Below are 21,531 nucleotides of genomic sequence, written 5' to 3'. Positions count from 1 at the left end.
TGTAGGGTAATCTGCGCACTGCTTTCTTTTTTCTGAGGCGTTTCCCTTCTTTATAACCAATAACCGAAGCAATCGCCTAGTCATAGGTGATTGAGACTGCACAATTTTAATGTCCATGTTTCCAAGAGCACAAGAAGCAAATATATATTTTTTCAGGTTCCCAGTATTTTTCTCATTGGTTGCGGCGCGCCTAGACTAAGACAAATAAATGAAGAATATGTAGTAAAAAAAAAAAGCAAAGATTTAAAAGTCCAAGAATTGCTACAAAAAAATGGGCAACACTCTCACTTTTACGTACAGTGTCGCCGCCACATGGCCGCCCTTGGTACCTCCCAATGGGCGATACTGAAGGACAAACGGCTGCTATGTGTAGCGTCTACCACCCAACTTTTCTCCATTTAGTTCAGTCAATCCGCGCCTTTAGCTCATGTTGTGTGTTCAGTTTTGTCCGCAGTTACGGCAACAGGTTAAATGGCAAAAGACATAAAATCAATCACATTTTCTATCCACTGCAGTGCCCAAACTGTACCGTCAAAAGTGTAACAAACCTGCACAGGTTCCCTTTATATTATATGTAGAAAAAGGAGTCTAAATTCATGTTAATCAAAATCTCCGCGTGGCCATATCGGTTACTCGATATAAAAAAAGCTGCACAGCGATGTCCGCTGCCTTGTGTATACGATTCGTGATCCTTATCGCATTTTTCGTGATGCTTTAATTACTCGGCGTAATTATGGTTCGAACTGGAAGACATTTTACCCAGACCACAACAGTTTGCAGTGCTCACGTATACGCTGTCATAAGTGACCTTGATTGATTAAAATTGTGAACCTCCCTTCAGGGCGACATGTTTATGCAGAGATCATTTGACGGTACGGGCAACACGTGTCGATAAATTTAAAAAAATCTATTTCCTGGGCGATTCAATGTATACAGTGCTCGTGATCAGTAGTCGCCGGATGCAAACTGAATTAGAAGAGTGCACTGAACTTTACGGAGACGTGGAACTGCACGCGAAGCCGGTACAAGTACCTTGTACGATTTCCGGCACCGAGAAAGTATTGCCAAGCGATCGGTACCGAAAAATATCTCCGCCGGGGTTCGGTCACGACCATCGGTGGTGCTCCAAAATAAATCAGTGGGACATAATTGCGCGATGTAGACGGTTATTCCTGCGTCGTATTATTGATTTCCTATGGCCCCCAGACTTTTGTAGTCAGAAGGGTGACGTATGCGCAGAACTGATGTAGAAAACGAGGCCACACTTGATGCGAACTTGTCCTATTTGTACTACGACATCTTGAAATGCCAAAGTCCGCAATTGCCAGTGAATCGGATAACATTTTCTCGGCATCCGCGTTTGCTTTCCGCGCATTGTGTCGAGTGTCGCATTGTGTCAGCCGTCCCTGCGATGCCTGCACACAGCGGGTTCGACAGATTGCGAAATTAGTAACATGAATTGAGTTTTGTTTACGGTTTGGTTTACGCAGTTTAACGTCCCAAAGCGACTCAGGCTATGAGAGACGCCGCAGTGGAGGGCTTCGGAAACTTCAACCACCTGGGGTTCTTTAACGGACACTGACATCGCACAGCACACGGGCGCCTTGCTTTTCGCCTCCATCGAAAAGCTGCCGTCGAAGCCGGGATTCGATTGCGCGTCCTTGGGTTCAGCAGTCGAGCGCTCTAACCACTGATCCACCGCGGCGGGACTGACCCGAATTAGAATAGTCTTCACCGAAGACACATGCATACTCAGACGAATGTTCTATTGCAGCATCAGACAGCGCAGCCCATCACAACACAACATGCCTTGGGCAACCATATTAGACCTCCAGTGAAGAATCTCCCTCCCCCGCCGCTCTACCGCGGCTGTCCCGACTATCCTTTTACAGAGAAGACTCAGTAGTGGCGTTAGCGATGTCGGCGCAAGACATGACGTGCCATATATATCTTAAATTTGATATCACGTGATCGGTCAAATAACGACGCAGAGGTCCCGTCACGTGGCCGGTGACACATAAGGAGTCGTCCCGGTGTTATGCGTGCAGGTGTGTGTTGGAGAAGGCTTTTGATTTCATCGCAAATGAGGGGGGGAAAAAAAGCAAATCGCCAGAGGAAATTCCAGAAACCGCAGTAAATTGTAAATAATAGCACGGGATCAGCAATGCGCAAGTTGACATTTGTCCTCGTAAAAGGTGCCCAGATACTTCTCTGCACTTTGCTGTACACAAAAAGTTACTAAGGATAGCCAGGAAAACAAGGTAAGGGTGCTAGCTTCATGCACTGTTTCTTTTCTCTCTCTCTCTCTCTCTCGCCGGGAGCACGATGCGTGGCCGGCTGGAGGCCGCTGGCCGGGCCCACGTCACCGCATTATACATCTTTTAAAATCCTGCGCCATCATTACGCACATCCCAAAAGAACAGCAGCTAATGGAAGCAAGCTGAAGCAAAACAGGTTAGTTTTCATATGGCATATGGGGTTTAGCGTCCCAAAGAGACATCGGCTATAACTTGGTACTCCGGTCGTAGCTAAGGGGGCTCAGGAAATTTAGGCCACCTGGGGTTCTTCAACGTGCGCTGAGATCGCACTCTAAATAGTCTATTGAAACGCAGTAGTCGCGGCCGGGATCGAACCTGTCCTCCTGAGCTCAAAAATCGGGTACCCTAAAAATGAGCCACCCGCTGTGGCAAAAAACTGTTTTGGTTATTGTATTAACTTGAATACGTGTTAACACAGAAGCCAGCTCTTAAGAACTGTGTACCCAGAAGACGAGTGCATTTTGGCCCGAAACTCTTTCCCTGTGTGCGTGCGTGCAAGAGAGGAAGAGAGAGAATGAAAGCTTCGCGTAGCCGTTGGATCTGCGTCGTAATGAGATCGTGTTTACTTCGCTGCAACCCAGATGTTAACACTAAAGCGACGTTCTTCTCAGCTGTTTTTCACGTAGACACCTCTCTGACGTACGGAAATACCATTTTCTTTTTTATTGCTCGCGGTTGTGTTGTCGTTTCCGTAAAAAGAACAGTAAACGAAAGCCAAAGGCGAACAATTGGGAATCGAAAACACGCATTTCGCCTAAACATCCTTCTGCTTAAAGGTCGCCGATTGGGTTACATCTAACATCATCGACTCATATCAATAAATTTACATTCCGAGAGACAAAAAAAAAAGAAAAGGATAAAAAAGGACAAGTGCATACCTTAGCGAAAAAACCCTATGAGTCACAATAATCTCATATAGATTTCTCATACTAAACTCATACTAAACTCGTATAAGCCTCATATAATCTCATACAGGTATCATACAACGTATGAGAACTATATGATATTGTATGAGATTTGTATGAGTTTAGTATGAGAATTCTATATGAAGTTATTGTCACTCATACGATTTTTTTCGCTAGGGTATATCTCAATTTTAAACAAGAGACACGAAAGTAAAAGATCAGCGTGTCAATTTGCTTATAATTTGTTTATAATTTGTGATTTCCAGTCGATAACTTTGGTGAACTACGAACGGACACGCGTCGACGACGAACAACGCGGTTAAAATAGTTGTAGAACTTTCTAGCACAGGAAAAAAAAAAATAGAACTAGCCATGCACACCACACACCTACATTCATAGGTGGAAGAGCGCGGGAACGACAGGATTGAAGAACACTTGCCCAAACACGCATTCTAAGCGCGACACCCGCGCGACCAGCAGTGTCCGGGCCAACGCGCGCCGATAGATGGCGCCTGGTGTCGAGAGACTGCGCCACCAGCCTGCGTGCAAGGTAAAAAAAAAAAAAAAAAAAAAAATGCTGTGACGTCAAATTCAATCTAGGTCACGTGACGGGATGAAAAAAAAATTGCGATATAATCGCGGCTTCCATAGTGCCTTTGCTGTCGAAGCCGAAAAAGATGTGAAAATAAATTCGATTATACGTCATTTAGCTGTCATGGACAAACGGCAAGTGATGATCCGTGTATAGCAGTGTTTTAGGAACCATTACAAAGAATAAAGCACGCAAACAAAAATTAGGTGTCCTCCTTTAACGTAGGCATTTTTTTTTTTTCCCGACCGCCTAGGTTTCGCATTGCCTAATCGAACTCTGTTGGTTCCACCGAATCCGATGTTTCGCTCGAAGGCCATACATAGGGGCACATCGTATTAGGCGGACTCCACCATAGCTGTGTTTGATGAGACGACCGCGATCTATAGTCGATGGCCCCTGTCGAGAAACCTGCCTGTGCGCGTGGACAGAATCAACCCCGGCGTACGTTGTTCTGGTTCTACATACTATAGTGATTACCTAATTAAGCGAGCGTTTTGTTCACGGCTTACTAGAGGTACAGGGCCCTTTGCTTTGGGGTAAAAGACGAACTCACCCGATTTTTGCGTCCCAAACAAATTTCTTACAAGCCGGGTAAAACGCGACGTCCAGTCAAAAGTGCGCCTTCTAGGGCACCCATGTTTTCCAACGCAAGAAACTAAGACACTGTTTGACAAAATAATAATAATAATAATAATAATAATAATAATAATAATAATAATAATAATAATAATAATAATAATAATAATAATAATAATAATAATAATAATAATAATAATAATAATAACAACAACAACAACAGCGGATACGTTGAGGGGTGTTTTCGTTTGACTACTCATCTGAAACCTCTTGTAGTCCTTCTTATGAAGCTGCGTGACATGAAGGTAAGTTTAAAAAAAAATACATGTTTCATAATCGATAAGCGAACAGAAGAGCACTAAACAGATATCTTATTGTTAGCATCATTGAGTCAAGCGCTATCCAAGCTGATGATATCTTGCCTCAAGGTTCTTGCAAGAAGATATCCCAATGAAGTTCAAAGTATTGCTGTCGCAGCGTACAAAAGCAGGATGATCTTGCACGGCTGCTGAAGTGGCTGCGTAGGAGATTAGCGATTTACTATATCAATTAAAGCTGTTTATTGGGTAATAAATCTGATTTGGTACATCGGTTTTACGAGCAACTTGCCATACCTCTTGTTGTCGTAATACAAAGCAAAATAAGAAATTTCACTTTATCTCCCAAACAACAACAACGAGCGCACTCAATGCATATAATTTCTTCTTGCAAAAACTTATGCGATAAGTAAACCATAACTCTGAGAATTTTCGCTGAATAACCCAATATTTACCCCATTTGCAGCTAAAAAACAATATAGCCCCATTTTGACTCTCCGAATGCTTGGGGAAAAAATTACAAGGGTTCAACGCTGCTGAACCAAATATTGAGCGAAAGCATTAGCTGCGGGTGACCGAGCGTTCTTCTTCTCTTTTTCTTCTTCCTCAGCCTACATATAAAGCCCCGCTTTAACCAACCCGTATGAACGTGCCTTAGTGGTCTATAGGGGTAACGTGAATTCCAGGGTCCTGGTAGGCTGATTCTGACATAACCGTCCCATGTGAAACGAGATACCAAAGTTGGCAGCTCCCGCCAGCTTGGGGTCGTCTACGGGGGGTCGTCTAAAGGTCAAAGGTCAATGGTTGTCGCCGCCGTTCCACGCTGAAGGCTCAAACTGCACGCAGTATTGCAATAATAAATAAGATCATATAACGGCGGGCCTAAAGACGGGCTGATTGGTCTGTATTTCATGTTCCAAAGTATTAAAACGCGACCCTTCGTTTTCAGCGATAACTTTCCAGATTCCAGTTCGGATGTCCTGTCACCTGCTTATATTGCACGCTTTGTGACTATTTTGGCCAAGTTAGTTTATTGTGTACATCTTCTTCGGCTAACGCAGAATACCGATTTCTGGGTAAGATCTTGTTAACAACAACCAATTAGGTTAACAAAAACCCTTCCCTCCCTTTTCAAATGTATATATAATTTCAGGCCTCTCAAATAAGCGTTAATTATACACTTCATCTTGTCCGTAATTTGGTCACCTGCGCAACACTGGAATAGTTTTCCATGTATACACTTTGTCAACGTCAACGTGTGTCACGAAGCTCAAATCATGACAATTCGACCAGTACTGTTTACAGCCTGTACCTACGCCCCAGCTTGTCAATCACTGAAGAAACAGTGAACCAAGCCGCAGCACTTGCTTCTGGGCTAGTTGGTTCATATTCCCTCTTAAGGAATTCATGTGGCATGAGCGTAAGACAGGGCAAAGAACAGGTAAGTAAAGTCACTTTCTACCCCCAGGCATTGATGTTCCATTCGGAGAATTCCATTTTCAAGGGGCACTGAGGGATAAATTTAGTAAAAAAAAAAAAAAAAAAAAAAAAAAAAAAAAAAAAAAAAAAAAAAGAGAAAACATTTACAGAGTTTAAGAAGCCAAATTTGCCACTTTCTTTAGGACTGTACCAGTTTTCAACCTTTAACGAGATAGAATGTCCCTAATTAATAAATTTTATGCCCAGTTAGCGGAATTGCGGTTTCGGCTTAAACATATGTCATCTCGTTTTCTCTGTCGCTCTGCTAAAGGTATTCTCAAAGAATCAGCAAACTTGTATTCATTACCGTTCCGCCATCCTCCTGTGATCCATTCGACTTTTGCGTGGTTGCGCGTCATCCTATCCTCATTTAACTTTCTGCATCTTTTTCTTTTCTTTTTTTTTTTTAATTTCGCCACCCCTTCATTTATGCTAAAAAAAAACATTTAGGTACACTTTAATCTCCGCTTTTTAGACTATTACGCGATAGCGGGCTCTGGTCCTCTCTAATTACGCACATACTTGTTAAGGTACAGCCGTAGGATGCAACTCTGTAGTGAAACGTACACCACACTACACGCATATAGAGCTCCGCTTGTTTCCAAGGCACACAAGCGTGCGTGTCTGGCTCGCATGTCTGACTCGCAACCCAAGGGTCTATGCTTGAATCCTGCCTAAAATCCCTAAAACTTTTCTTTAAGCGAACTCAATTTGGTCTTTAATTCGCATTACCTACCATAGTTTAATCGCTTTCATTCCGCGCTACGGCTTATTTTGAATTACCGCGCGTGGTCACGTGGATGTGACACCGTGGTTTGCTTGTCAACCAATCAGGATTTTTCGTTCACGCCGGATTTTCACCCTGAACGCTGTCGTGTTAAACATTCGTCTACACTTCTTCCCGTTCTTCGGTGAACTGAGAACCCTGCGTTCCTCTGTCCGGTAGTCGTTTCCAGCACGCAAGCTGTTGAACACAGTATTAGAAACCATGCAAAGGCCTGTAAAATCATTTTTTATCCCTGGAATTTCTCTGATTAGCGCGGACAAGTTATCTAGCATAGCATAGCGCCTGTCCTTGTCATTACTCTCTCGTTGTTGTTCTCCGTCGCAGCGCTCGTAATTTGCAATGCTAGCATAGAAAATACGTCAAACATTCAAACTCGCGTAGGTTATCTTTTCGAACAGCGGAACCGTACGGCACCATCAACTTCTGGTTCTTTGCACTGCTGTCTTCTCGCGAGAATGCTACACTCTTTGTTGTTCATCAGGGAGTCTAGTGTGGTTCTACCAGCAGTCTCAGGTGGAGCACTGCACGGGCAGTAATTCTCAGTTTTATTATCTGTATAGCTTAATGAAGAACGAAGCCATTACAAACGACAAGAACGCATGCTGAAACCAAACGCATCTAAAGTCCAATTCACAATCTCGGCTGGAGGCGATAGTAGAGGTTTGGTAAAAAAAAGAATGTTGCTGAGCGCGGCAATTGCTATCCAATATCTGAAGCATCCGAGCCGCGGCTGGCGGAAAAGAAGGCGACAGGGCAAGGACAGCGAAGAGAACAGAGCGGAGCGTTATGCCCTTGCAAAAATTGTAACAAAATAATGGTACAGTCTCTATATAAGTTCCCTGATGATTTGAATATGCGCTTGAATTAATCTGCGAATCAGTAACATGTATCAAAAAAACATCAAATTCACTTATTTCAGGTGTTAATGCGCTCTCCTATTAACAAAGCATTAAATACAAGGCAGCTCAGCTTTACGCGAAGCATAACGAACACCTTGCCATAGAATTTATATACCTAGCTCCGCTGATCGACAACTAACCAGCAGCATCTAAGGCTAACGGTTCAATATGGATGTCTGTTTAATTGCGGTAAGTGTAGACGTTTCGTGCTCTGCACGAACGCTGTTTTTCGAAGGCTGCAGTGCACGTGCACTCCAGATGGAGATCTGAGTCACAGTGTCCTCTTCGTACGTGCAACTCCTCGAGTTCAGGAAATCTGATAGCCTATCAGTGTTGTATGTTCGACTGAGTAATGGAAATTCTTTTTCAACCTACTTGCTTATTTCGTACTCAATATGTGTGATTTCCGTCTGTCGTAGCTCTGAGAGAAAAAAGTGGAATGTCGACATGTCAATGGCTATTAGGTCACGTTCGTAAGTTATAGTTGGGAATGCCCAGTTCGAACTATAATTTCATGAACATTTTCATTAAATAAAAAAAAAGATCAAAATTACGTTCCAATATATTTGTCGCATGAGGACCTCTTCCTCTCTCGCCCCACGCTGGCCCCTGAGTGTCTGATTATTTTCAGCGGTTCATAATTTGAGATAATTGCAAAAGAAAGGAAGCAAATGAGCTTCAGAAAACCGGAACTGTATGCGTTTTATTTGCCTTCGTTAGCTTTTTGCATTGGTTTCACCCTGTCCTTGCATCTCTACCATGTCAGACGGCATTACCGTGTATTAAAAGGTTTGCAGTCTGGAAATAGTAATGAGGTGACCCTATCTTGACTTGATATTGCCTTCACCTGTTAAACATAAATGGTAAGCAGCAGGCATTCAGTACAAGTAGCCGTTCCTTCCCAAGTCCGAGCCCGGCTTATCTTTTCACAGGCCCGAGCCAGGGCTCGCGCCCTAAATGCCATGGCCGGACACGGGTTCTCGGGTAAATTCATAACTACGGGAAGAAGGTAGAACAAAAAGGTTGGTTGGTTTGTGGGGTTTAACGTCCCAAAGCAACTCAGGCTATGAGAGACGCGGTAGAACAAAAAGAGGCGCAAACACGTACGCACGGAGAGCCCGTCTTCGAGTACTTTTAAATTTGCTGATTCTATGAAGCGACTAGCCCAACTTCATTTCTTATTTTCGGGTAAGGTCAACACCGTGCAGCGCTGTACTCACTAGCCACCGGAGCTGTTAGTCGGGGTCAGATTTCGTGTTACGTGTTATCGAACGTAACCAGGCGCGCGTGCAATTGAATTTCGCACTTCCTTCCCTCATGGCAGGATTCCAGTCACAGACCGAGGATCATTTACGCGTTAACTTTTTCTGCTGCTTTCAGAGCTAGGCTAATGCAAGGGCAGGTCGGGATCGTCGGTCGGGTACTCTAGGAGGCAAACTGGAAGCAGTTGCAGCAATCCTCCGAAATTGGCCGGTTTGACCGGAACTATCCAGCACAATTTCTGACGAATGTCGCTGCCTCTCCGTGCTGGTCCGTAAGAGCGCGTCCTTAGCAGGCGTATGCCTGCGCTTCTCCGACCCAGCACCCGCCAATTTGAGTTGAGCTTATGAAGAGGTGGTCCGGCGGTGTGGTTCCAGAGCGGATCGATCGTTTGCAGCCGTCTGTTCCTCGCGCTTTCGGACGCAACACCATGTAATAATTAGTTCACTCCCTGTTGAGGCTGAGCGCAAGACGGGCTCTCTGAATAAGTACATGCACGTCGACTGACTCGTCGACACAGTTGTGACCGGGTGTATCTCCCGCGCCTATCTTGTGGCTTCAGAGTAATCCCGTACTCCTCGAGCGCCTTGCCTGTCCGTTGCCTCAGCGCTGTTGGAAATATACGCGACTCAGGCAGCCGCTGGAAAGGCCCCGCATGTCCACCGCAGAGCAGGTCCCACCGAGGATCCAGCGACCCGATGAATGGCGCTCCCCGGCACCTTTGCCCCCATCGGGGGGCCGATGACCCATTGTTGTCGGCAGCTTCCGAAAAACGCGGGCCAGCTGCGGCTTTGTTCGCTTGCCCCGAAACAACCTCCCCGCACACGGGAAGCGAACGGACAGCGCAGCGCCACCCTGGGCTAATGCCGAACGACCTCGCATCCTACTTGAAAGTGGCGGCTCAATGTTCCGTGCAACCGGGACGGAGCGTATTTGTTGCGACCACAAACCAGCAAGACGAGCCGTTGCCGCACCGAGGAAAGATATAGGAAAGTAGCCCTTTTAATCAAACTGCAGTGCGCAGGAGTGGATGTGCTCCTACGTCACAAAGACAACATAATGCCATCTTTGAGAGGCTAGGCTCTAACGGGTGAGGTGTCAGTATGAAGTCTACACACAAACCCACACACAAGCGAAGGAGAGAAGCCAACAGTAGGCGAGACCAAAGAAACCGTTAGAATTGTTTAAAACTTTTTTTGTTATCAACGTGTATTAGTACTGTAATTAATTTTGTGAGAAAAATAATCAAATATAAAATAGAAGGAGAAACAACGCGTCAATGGTGGGAAGCGGGGGACATGGAACGTTGTCCTGTTGGATAGCCGTGGACGATGTGATGCGGAGGGATGAGCAATGTATACTCCGTTTCACAAGCTGTTTTCAGTCTATCGACCGGTAGGGCGGCCGGGGACAATCATAATGACTCGCACCAATCATATTTGTGTCTCTAGCACATTCTAACGTTGTCATCGACAGACATGTATGGAGGAAGTCATGTATAGTACGCGTCATCCTTAAAGGCACATGTCGCCCTTACCACTGTGCTGAAAGCAGCTTCTCAAATGGAGTATAGAAATCAAGTCTATAAACTAATGTCCGCGGCACTCAAGGAAAAAGCGCACCAGAAAAAGCAAAGAACCAGAAGAAGAAGGAGCAACGTAAAACAAATACACCTCGTTTATAGTTCCCTTGGAAAAGTACGACACGAAAATTTAATAAAAACATTTACTAACTGACTCGCGAGAAAGCGCGGACAATCAGGTGTAAACTGGCCACTGGTGAACAATAGTGTGAACCACCTCATTCCGGCCAGCGCCCAGACTCCCGAAGACTCACAACACGAGCATCGTGCAAGATACGCACTCAGTGAAAGCGGAGATTGAAAAGCTTAGCACAATGATTTATGTAAGAAAATAAGTTTCTGCAACAGGTTACAGGCGGTAAACCGGAAGAGAGTAGTATTATATTGTTACCGTGTTTACGTTATCGTCTACCGTGCTAGGCTGGAGACATCGTGGTGCGAGCACTTTAGGGGATCTGTTTTAACGTTTCTAAGAGCCACCGGATAAACATGGCGGCGCGCTGCTCGCCCGCTTCGGAACAAACACAGCATCGCCGCCGCATTTATCGGTGTTATAATTTGCTCTAAACGGCTACATTCTCTATCATTTAGCACACTCTCGCTTATACGTCCATGTATAAGTGACCATTAAAGCTGATTGGCGACTCTCGGAGGTCGCGCGACGAAGCATCGTCGACCCGCGACAAGCGACGATCGACACCAACTGTTCACACCGGCGTGCGACTCGCTTCACGACCCTCTCTCTGAACGAGATTTGAACGAAGAGCCGACTTTCGACTCTTTTCGGCCTCTGCTACCACGCTCGGGGTAAATCAGTTCGGACTCCTTTCAGGTATGCATATGTGTAATTATCAGCGAGGAAGAAGGCCATGCCAATGTTTGATGCTGTTTCGGCAGCCAAAAGCGTTCTAGTTCGACGAAAACAGAAGCTGCTAGGGCGTGCGCGCTGTTTGCGGTATCGCGAAATAGCAGACCACGAAATCGCCACGTTCCCGAGCGTCGAGCACATGACCAAGAATACGAGTACGAACGCGAATTAGTACGCTTCACTCTCGCACTGATCCTTAACATGCGTGCCCAACAACTGCAGGCGCAGTAAGTCGATCGTGCACACGCCCGCATGCACTCTTGAATTTTCCCACGTTGCAAGGAGGCAGAAGCGCTGCGGATTGGCTCAGTAGTTTTGCGACTTGGAAGTCGCGTCGCGAGAAATCGGTCAGCAGGCGACTCCCTCAAACGGGTCGCTGGCGACTCGTTCGAGTCTTCCCCTCCGTGACTAATCGCCCCCTCCGTGACAAATCCTGTCTCGACACCTCCGCGAGTAGCCAGTGTGAGCCAGCCTTTAAGACCCATTTTTCGAGATAATTGGCGATTTTCGAGCTGTCCAGCATGACTGTACACGGCGAATATTATCACGCATATGGCAGCAGTTTTGCTGGTTTTTTTTGTAGGCTTGAACATTGTCCGCTATTTTTGTAACTTCCATTCGTGAAAAGGAAAATCTGGTAATGCACACGCCATTTGTAGTAATAGTGGGGAGAACATGTTTCCAACCATAGCTGGACCACTCTGACTTATTGTCACCAGGTGGCGCAACCGGTCTCAAATTCTCAAGAGGCAATGCCCTACTTTTTTGAAGCTAGATCATGGTGCCTTAGAGCACACAGCTACAAAAAGAAATTTAACCATGAAGATGACACATGTGCAGTATGTGGTAAATCCATAGAAACAATTAACCATTTTATACACGAATGTGATGGTATCCATCCGGAAGTCGATGCAGACGTCTCTTCCTGAGGCCCTGGGGTTTAGAGATACCAGTGGTCGGGTGAATGAACCTACAGTGAAAGCTAGCAAAAAACGATTGGAAGATTGGTGGCTTAAAAGCAGGAAAGTAACATAGAGTTAGTAATGTAGAAACGAAAATTCAATAAATGGAATGATGATATAGTTAACCGATCTAAAACAATAATTAAGATATAGGGCAAAAAACGAGCATGATAGCAACTGCTACCACCCCATTTCAAAGGGAACGCTCCTATATTCTACCCACCCATCCATCCATCTATTCCGCAGCAAGGAAAAACAAAAATGTCACATTTTCATAGCCCCGCCGGGGTGGTGCAGTGGTAAGACGCCCGACTACTGTGCCGGAGTTCCCGGGATCGAATCCCGGCCTCGGCGGCTGCGTTTCGATGGAGGCGAAACGAAGTGGCGTCCGTGTGCTGTGCGATGTCAGCGCACGTTAAAGATCCCCAGGTGGTCGAAATTACTCCGTAGCCCTCCACTACGGCTCCTCTTTCTCTCTCTCCACTTTCATTCCCACCTCCCTCCCTTCCCTTACGGCGCGGTTCGGGTGTCCACAGAGCAAGTGTGACAGTTACTGCGCCTTTCCCTTCCTGTGAACCAATTTTAAATTTTCATTGTTTACAGCGCTCTACATTAGGGACTGAGCACTTTGTTCGCAAGCTTACTCCGTTATACGTACTAAAAGGGGTTTCCTGGTCACGGTACAGCCAGCCTAGTATTAGAGGAAGATTTGAAAAGCCGATTAGTCGGTATTTAGCTACGCCCCAAGGCTAATCGATTACTAATGTGCGTTCAGCCTCGCACAGCGAGCAGAGATAAATGCTTTGAATGCGCGCGTACTAATATTATTGACAAGCATGCAGCATTTTTTTTGCGCAGAATTGTTTGCAATATTTGCATATTTATGCCCATACCCCTTACGGGGCCATCTGCCATCGTCATCACTTTTGTTTTTCTTCGCTACTGTAACTGCGAAACTGCCGTAGGAAAACGGTATGTAAAAGGCGTGTTCTGCTTTTTGCAGCGGTAACAGTAAGCTTCACAGTGCGATAAGGCGGTAAACAGTAACGTAAAAACGGTAACGATCCGTTAAAACTGGCTAATTAATATCTGCTGATTACATGAGATGGAACTGTGAGCGCAGCAATGCAGAGTTGGTGTGTATCTCTTCCAGTAAAGTATACTGTATTAGTAGGCATTTCATGAAGCATACAAAGGACCTGGACGACACACTTGTTCATGAAACGCGGGCATATCTGGTGTAGATCCCCACAATCCAAACCGCATACCAGGACTACTGGAACGGTTGACCCCGACACCAGAAACGAAACAAAAATGCATTTCTAAGCGAATGTCACGAGAGGTCAGCTTATCGGCGCACAGAAGCATTCCTTTCCCTTCATATAGAACCCTTCCGTTTATTTCCAATCTGCACTCATCGTGGTGAATGGGACGCACTACCCCCTGATACGGGCATACCAACACAGTTGGAGAGTGGCTTTCACTCTCCAACTTCATCCCCCCCCCCCCCCCCCTGACTACGCTCTGGGAGATCACTCTGCTCAACCCCGACACGAACTATGCCAACTATGGCCAACCCCAGAGGCCGCTAGAGAAGCCATGTTCAATTGAATCCCGAACTAGGGACTCCACATGATCACTGAGCACGTTAAGGTTAAGCTCTTGCCCGAAGGTGCGAAAATGTTGAACGCAGAAATACTCATAATGCTCCTACACAACCGTTCTAAGTAAAGAGAAAACAGCAGTAGAGATAAGGAGCAACATTGATATACAAAAAAATAAAAAAAAAACTCGCCGCAGTGTCTCAGTGATTAACACGCCCGACTGCTGAACCAAAACACGTGGTATCAAAATTCTTGCCGCGGCTTTCCGATACAGGCAAAAAGCAAGGCGCCCGTGTAATGTGCGCTTACACGTTAACGAGACCGAGACAGTCGAAATTTCCGGAGTTCTCCACTACGGAGGCCCTCATAGCTTGAGTCGTTTTGAGAGGTTAAACCCTTCAATCAAAAAAAAAAAAAAAAAAAAAAAGTAAAAGTGCTCGGATACACTTTGTGAAAGTCACCCACTAACAGTAAAGTGAGTGGAGTCGTCATTGCAAACAATTCGGCACGTTCTCAAAATGGACGGCGGATGCGATCAAATCCCCACGAAATCGATTCCTCAGTCTTGCAACAGCACAGCAAGACGGGGCGGTCAAGATGTGCCCTGAATTACCCAATCAAGCCACGTATCCGATGAGGTCGATGTCTTCCGGCATTATACAGAAGCCGAAGCCAATTCGATGAGACTTTAAATATCTTATTAGGGGGTTTAGAATAGGGCGGCCGTATTGATTGGGGCCCGGGATTAGCGAGATTTAGATTAGGCCGACCTCGGGAATAGGGTTATGGGGATAGGGAAATAATAGGGTGCGACTGTGTTATACCTAGATGAACGGGTAGAGGCTTATTATTTTATTCTCTTTTATGGTTGCCTCATCATACTTTATGTGCTGCCCTGGAGAAGCAATCCTGGCATACGTAATGGCCTCTATGTTCCTCTATCCCCTTAACCGACAGCGTCACCCAATTCTAAATCTCGCAATAGCTAGACGACATTAGACGGCACAGTGGGCCTATAACCTTCTAAAAGGCGAAATTTTTCTTCATCATTGCTTTTTCGAATTAACAAGATATTAGTTTCTGTATTATTATTATTTTTTTTTTTCTAATGGACAGCGCTGTAAGTTGAGTTTTACGCCGAAGCTTTCAAGATGACATTCGACGGTAAAAATCTTCTCTTTGTGGAACCATCGCAATGAAGCGCGCACGAAGGCTGTAAAGTACAGCTTCGTGCGGACCATCGATCTAATCTCAACGGCTAAAGATCGAACCCTTTGATTTATGGGACAGCGAAGAAACCTCGATCTATTCTTTTTCCCTCGTGAACGTCAGTTCCATACCTTTTTTTTTTTATTTTTTGGCTACATCGATATTTGTCCGGCAGCGAGACACGCATTTAGTGCTGATAAAAATGGACACGAAAATTTCTCTGCCACATGACCCAAAATCGTGAAATGACCGGTGCTTTTAATCGAATAGCGGTGTAACCGCTGGCATGAATGGAGATAGGGGGGGGGGGGGGGGGCACCTGCCTGCGCGTAGCGCTGTTTGGCTGGCGATGGTGGCACCTGTATCATTTTTCATCATTTCCTATTTCTTCATTTTCGATATGACTAACGTCTTTCTCTGTGGATACAGGTCAGCTTCATTTTTTTTTTTTTTTCGTCGTGGACCCTTAAATATCCAAGCTAAATGTAAGGCGACAACGCATAGACACGAAAGAGTTAAAGCGAAGCGCCAAACTTCTAAAGTGCCCACTGAAGCCGAAACTTCGGATGAATGCGCTTCCGGTGTGCTCAAATGACCGTGAGTTGATCTGTGAAATATAATGGTTTCAAGCCGCACGAAATACGCCGACTACTGAGGAAAGCTGCAGACAAAGCCAGTCGAGACGAGCCTGTGTGCTCCTTCATATGCCCGTGTAGAAAGAACATGCTCGCCCTAGCAGGCCAGTACCTATGATACCTGCGTGTTTCAACATGCAGCGGTTGAGTGGATGGTTAGGCCGGCGCTGAATGCTGAGCCCGAGTACGTGGGTTTGATCCCGGACGCGGCGGAGGCGAATGAAACGCAAGACACCCATTAATTGGTCGATCCCAGTGCACGTTAAAGAATCCTGGGTCATTAGAATTATTGGAATTATTATTGGGAGACTTACATTACGGCGTGTTTCATAGCCCACGTCGTTTTGTATCGTTAAAACCCCTATACCGTACACCATACCCAAGCTAAAGCGTGTCGTACGGTACAATAACATAGCCTATGTCATTCACACCCTATACCAATATACCAATACACTATACCATACCTTAATACCAATACCTGAATTTTCTCTTTTCGCTATTTTGTGCGGTCGCGCGAATAGTCTACATTTTCGAAATAGCGAATGAAATATCTTTATCGATCCGTCGAACGAATCAAATAGCACGTGTTCAACAACTGCTCTAAATGAATCGAATGTAATCTAAAGTTGTGACGTAATCGGAGCTAAGTGCGATTAAGGCGCACCTTAGCTTTCTTTGATGAGTGCTTCATTTTCAGGGTGCATTCCGACGCCGCATAACACACTTCGCGATCGGTCAATGCGAGATGGAGGGTCAGCTCCGCGACGCATGTTGTGTGGCGGCGTTCATAATTATCATACAACGCCTCCAATTGAGCGACACAGAATGCTCAGGAAAATCGGAAAATTTAGTGAAGCGTGGTCATCTCATCAAGGACATGGTCAGATAATTGCCACCTTCATTTTCCCGGGATACGGTGCTAGTCTATTTTCTTTCGTTGTCAGTAGTTAATGGTAACGATTCTATATGAAATAGCTAAGAGAGTTCACATACCGACTGTAATGGTGAATCAATATGATCGCGCCAGTGACTAACATTACGATGGTAATCTGCGCAGCTAAGTTATAATTTCGTCGGTAGCGAATCGCTGCTTTTATAAAAAATATCTAATAGATAAGCTTCGGAAATGTACTACTGGCACACATCTATAACTCTGGCTAGGCACAGTACGGTGATTCGGATCATACATTACCTAAGAAAACAATTTGACGATCTCGGTGGAGAACGCCCCTGCAGACTATAAAACACGCAGCTCCGCCTTTAGAACTATAGCGTCTGTCCCCTACAAAGAAATTACAACAAAATTCAAAAAGGCAGACACATCTTCCCATAGCCCGATTGACCGACTAAAACAACCATTCGGCTGGCGGCAGCTTCAAACTTCTTTCGTGATGAACCTAAAATAGACGGGTTTTTATGGTTTCCAAATGAAACGAATTAAGTTTGTTGCGAATCTGTTGGCACCATATTTAAGCTACACCTTTAACCTATTATCACTCACAACAGGTATATTTCTGCAGGAATGAAATGTGCAAACCTAATTTGTTTTCAAAGGAGGTGATAAAAACAAGTTGACAAACTATAGGCCAATTTCTATTCTTCCCGTGTTTTCGAAGTCTCTTGAAAACGTAGTGTGAATATAATCGATTGGTTCTTTTCTAAACATTCCTTAATAAATGTCAGTCAGTTTGGATTTCGAAAGGGCAAGTCCACAGAATCTGTTTTACTCTTGCAAAAGGAAATTACTTTGAATAATATAGAAGCTAAAAACTCGATTTTACGAAAGCTTTAGATATTTTTGGACAACACTGCAATACTGATCTACAACGGCATTCGTGGTCTTCTCCTTGAACATTTTCATTCTTATTTCGACAGGTCGTTTCGGTCGATAATTCGGACGACATTGCGAACATAGCCTATATAACATAATTTGTATGCTTCCCAAATGATTCCTCAGCCGACAAAGTAATCAATAAAGAACATTTGGTTCTTTTTACTCTCCACAAATGGTCCAGAGCTAATGTAATTAACTTTAGCCAGACAAAAGCTGTCTTTTTTCGGCCTTTTAGCCTGGACGGCAGTTAATAACACCCCGCAGCTAGAAACTAACATTATTGAAATTGTGGATAAGTTTAAATAGCTCGGTTCGGCTCTCGCATGAAACAGTCTGATCGAATAATGCATATTATGCATAAAAGAAAGCAAATATCGGACGTTCCTTGAACGAGAAAGCTATACTTCAACCAGAGCCTTTGTTCTACTTTACCACACACACTAAATCATCATACCATAAACACCCCACACTTCTTTACCTCCCCCGTTAAGGACATTAAGTTATATTTCATCAATGTCGCTCGTCATTTGTCTAGGTGAGCAGTATATCATTAGTTTTCACTTTTCATTAGGCTTAAGCCACGGGACCGCCGAAAGCCGCAGCCACTGCGACGGTCCCTGCCACTCGAGGCTGGCACGCCGATACAAGTGCCGGCAGTGGCGGACAGGACGCGCTGTGCAGGACACGAAGATGAGGTGACGCGGCCACAAGAGGGAAAAGACGGACTGTCACGCGCGGCAGCTAGCGCGTACGTAACAGACGCGCGATGACCCCGAGGTCCGTGATCAGCATGCGTGAGCAAAACGCCGTCGCCCGCATGACCCCGACCTTCGTATTTTAGCGCGGATCGATAGAGTGCCTATACGTTTCGCCGAGTAATACGCAGCAGTGCATGCATCAAGAATTTCTCGGCACAGTATTTTGTACTTCCGTACCGTGGTTCAGTGGTTGGGACTATCTGCTGCTGAGTCCTATAGGATGCGGTTTCGATCCTGAAGGCAGCCGTGTAACGCGCGATGTTAGCACACTGTGAAAGTGTCGAAACTAACCAGGAGCCTTCCACTTAGGCGTCTATCATGTAACTTTGAAGCGTCAAACCTACGTAGCAAACCAAGCCGTATCTCATTTGCATATGCAAACTACCCGTCAGAGCTCATATCACTCTCTCTTTCAATAGCATGTCTAAGCCATATGACAGAGCACAGCTGCCACCGTCTTTCTCAGTACACTTAAGAGTAACAGTCCTGTGCAATGAATGGCGCTAAAATTTTGCGCCAGTCGTTTGTCAAGCAAACATATTTACGCAGGAAGACACAGTAGCGCAAATAAAAAAGTGCGCGAGCGTAGAAGCGAATCGAACGAGTGCTAACTTGCAACAGGTTTTCATTATAGGCGATCAGCGCTAATATAAAATCGTTACACATTCGTCAAAGCACGAACATAAACATTCACAAATGTTCAGATGTGAAATTAAAAACAAAAACGAATATCACGCTACAAGCTACAGTGTTCTGCCCCAATCATAGATGTCGCATACCACATTGGCGCAAAACAGTACAGCCTGTAATGTATTCTCTTTTTTTAATTTCACATCCATAAACCTAAGCTCTTGTATTCACGCTTTGGCACATGTGTAATCGGTGGTATATAAGCGCTGTTAGGCTAATAAAAACTGGCTGCAAGTCAGCATTCGTACTGTTCCCTTCTATAGACCTATGTATCCTTTTTGCGCTCCTGTGTCTTCATGGATAAGCACCACGACCGGCTTTATCACTCCAGTGGTGATAAACACGCCCAGCTACACGTACTTGTAAATTTACGCTGCTCATATCCTGACATTAAAGTTAAAAAGAATACGCTACGGCAAGCGTATTCGGAAGATGTAAATTCCCAGAATTCTCAGCGACCTACTGGAGATACCCACGAGTAGCCACAGCGGCCTTTAACAGAGCACAGCGCAAACAAAGGCCTCTGCGCAGCGGCACAAGGAAGGAAATGGTAAAGCAGACATTAGAGCATCATGTGGATAAAGCACGTATTCGTGGAAGTAACGAGCTTCGCATTGCGATCCGACACGAAACAAGCTGTGCCACCCAAAAATAAAAATCCGTCATGGGGGTATTCATTTTGTAGACATAACGATCACTGCGGGATTTTAAAATCAAGAGCTGGTCCAGGCTTGCTGCAGCTGTCCACCGCGACGAAAAAACATTCCGTGGGTGCCTATGCCAGACGACGAGCCGAGTAAACCAGTCGGACTCCTGAAGTCTATCGAATCTCCTCAACTTCCGCTTCAAAAGGTCGGCATGGACCACGGTGTGGCATGGACGTGGCATATTTCCGGAGTCCTCAGAAGGTAATCGGTACATTTCTGACGTCACTGATTACCTGAGCCGTTAATGAGAGATCAAAGCCCTTCCCATCCATACCGATGCCGAAATCGCGTACTTGTTCATTCACAACGATCTGTTTCGTCACAGTGCTGCGATTAATGGTACATTTAATCAGAGGGAGAACCATGTTTACGTCATCACTTACCAACGAGGTACAGAGACTCAGTGGCACGAGCCATTGAAAAACGACTGCTTACGATCCCCAAAAGAACGGACCAGCCGAGCGACTTAACATGATCTTGCAGACATAATTTATATGCATGTCGGCGATGCCGAACGCGGCAACTGGGACCAAATACTACAACTAAACTGTGCTCTAAAAACGACATACTGGATGCAATGCTGCTTCCGCATCGTGTTCACTCCTCTACCGCAAGCGCTGACGAATTCGTTCGTGACGCAGAAGTTGCCCGCCAACTTGCTAGACAGTAAATTTGGCGCCAGTAAGAAAACCGACGACAAGCGTAAAAACTTCGGCCGAAGGGAGACGATTACCAGGCCCGGCGAACAAGTCCGCCGCCCAGTCCGTTTGCGAGGGGGCTCTGAAAAAGCTTCTTCGCCATTACTTTCGCCCCTACGAAGTGCTACGTCTACTAAGCAAAGTCAATTACGAAGGGTTCCCACCAGGAATAGTACACTCCTCTGTGTAGCCGACGTCCGAGTTAGTACATGTCGCGAGAATGAAGCCGTATTACGATCGTTAGACTCTGAGCTCTACATCCGGTGAGGCACTCGTGCATTTTCAATAACAGCGCCTGTCCGTTGTTTTCCGCTTAAATGTGGCATCTATAGTAGACGCCTCTTAAAGGTGGCGGCGAGAAGTCACAAAGCCGACATTCTACCAGCGCAACTATATGTGGCCAAGCTGTATATGATTTGACACGTGGTGTAGCGTTATCGTCTTCTTAAATTTGGTGCGCGCTGCTCGAGACTTGTCCGAGTAAACGATTCACTTGATAGTGCTACGTTTTTTGACACTATAATTTGCTAGGGTGCGTTATTTCTTATGTACCTTCCTTGATCTACTGGCAACACTATTCTGTGTCTCGATTTTAGGGCGAAATACAGTCTATCAGCATCATTACACCCGTGACAGAATAATATTACTCACGCATATTTGTATTGTTATTTCTATTCTCCCGAAAGTATTGTCGTTATCCTCTTAACTGATGGCACACACCCACGCTTGGGAATCTGTACACCCCAATTCATGGCCCAATTAATAGTATTGCGGTTCAAGTCATCTTCTATGTCATATATTCCTCGTCTCTTCCCCTTCCCAAGGGCAAAGTAGCGGGCGAGATGTTCATT

General features: G+C 45.3%; 1 protein-coding gene across 2 annotated transcripts in view; it reads right to left on the bottom strand.

Moving 5' to 3' along the window:
• The window catches only part of LOC146191587 (uncharacterized), a 133,154-nt gene that overhangs the window by 85,470 nt on the left and 26,153 nt on the right, over window positions 1–21,531 (bottom strand). The window contains exon 2 of one of the 2 annotated variants that reach the window (XM_084602107.1): window positions 3,663–3,762. The exons of the other annotated variant lie outside the window; for it this stretch is intronic. Within the exon in view, the coding sequence (XP_084458233.1) occupies window positions 3,663–3,674 (12 nt within the window). The 5' untranslated portion in view covers window positions 3,675–3,762. The remainder of the gene's footprint in view (window positions 1–3,662; window positions 3,763–21,531) is intronic. 2 annotated transcript variants of the gene reach the window in all.

This window comes from Amblyomma maculatum, chromosome 4 (assembly GCF_055883805.1).
Source record: "Amblyomma maculatum isolate TAMU_Amacu chromosome 4, ASM5588380v1, whole genome shotgun sequence".
NCBI lineage: Eukaryota > Metazoa > Arthropoda > Arachnida > Ixodida > Ixodidae > Amblyomma > Amblyomma maculatum.
The sequence above is the reverse complement of the archived record's forward strand: the minus strand, read 5'-3'. Positions and strand labels throughout refer to the sequence as shown.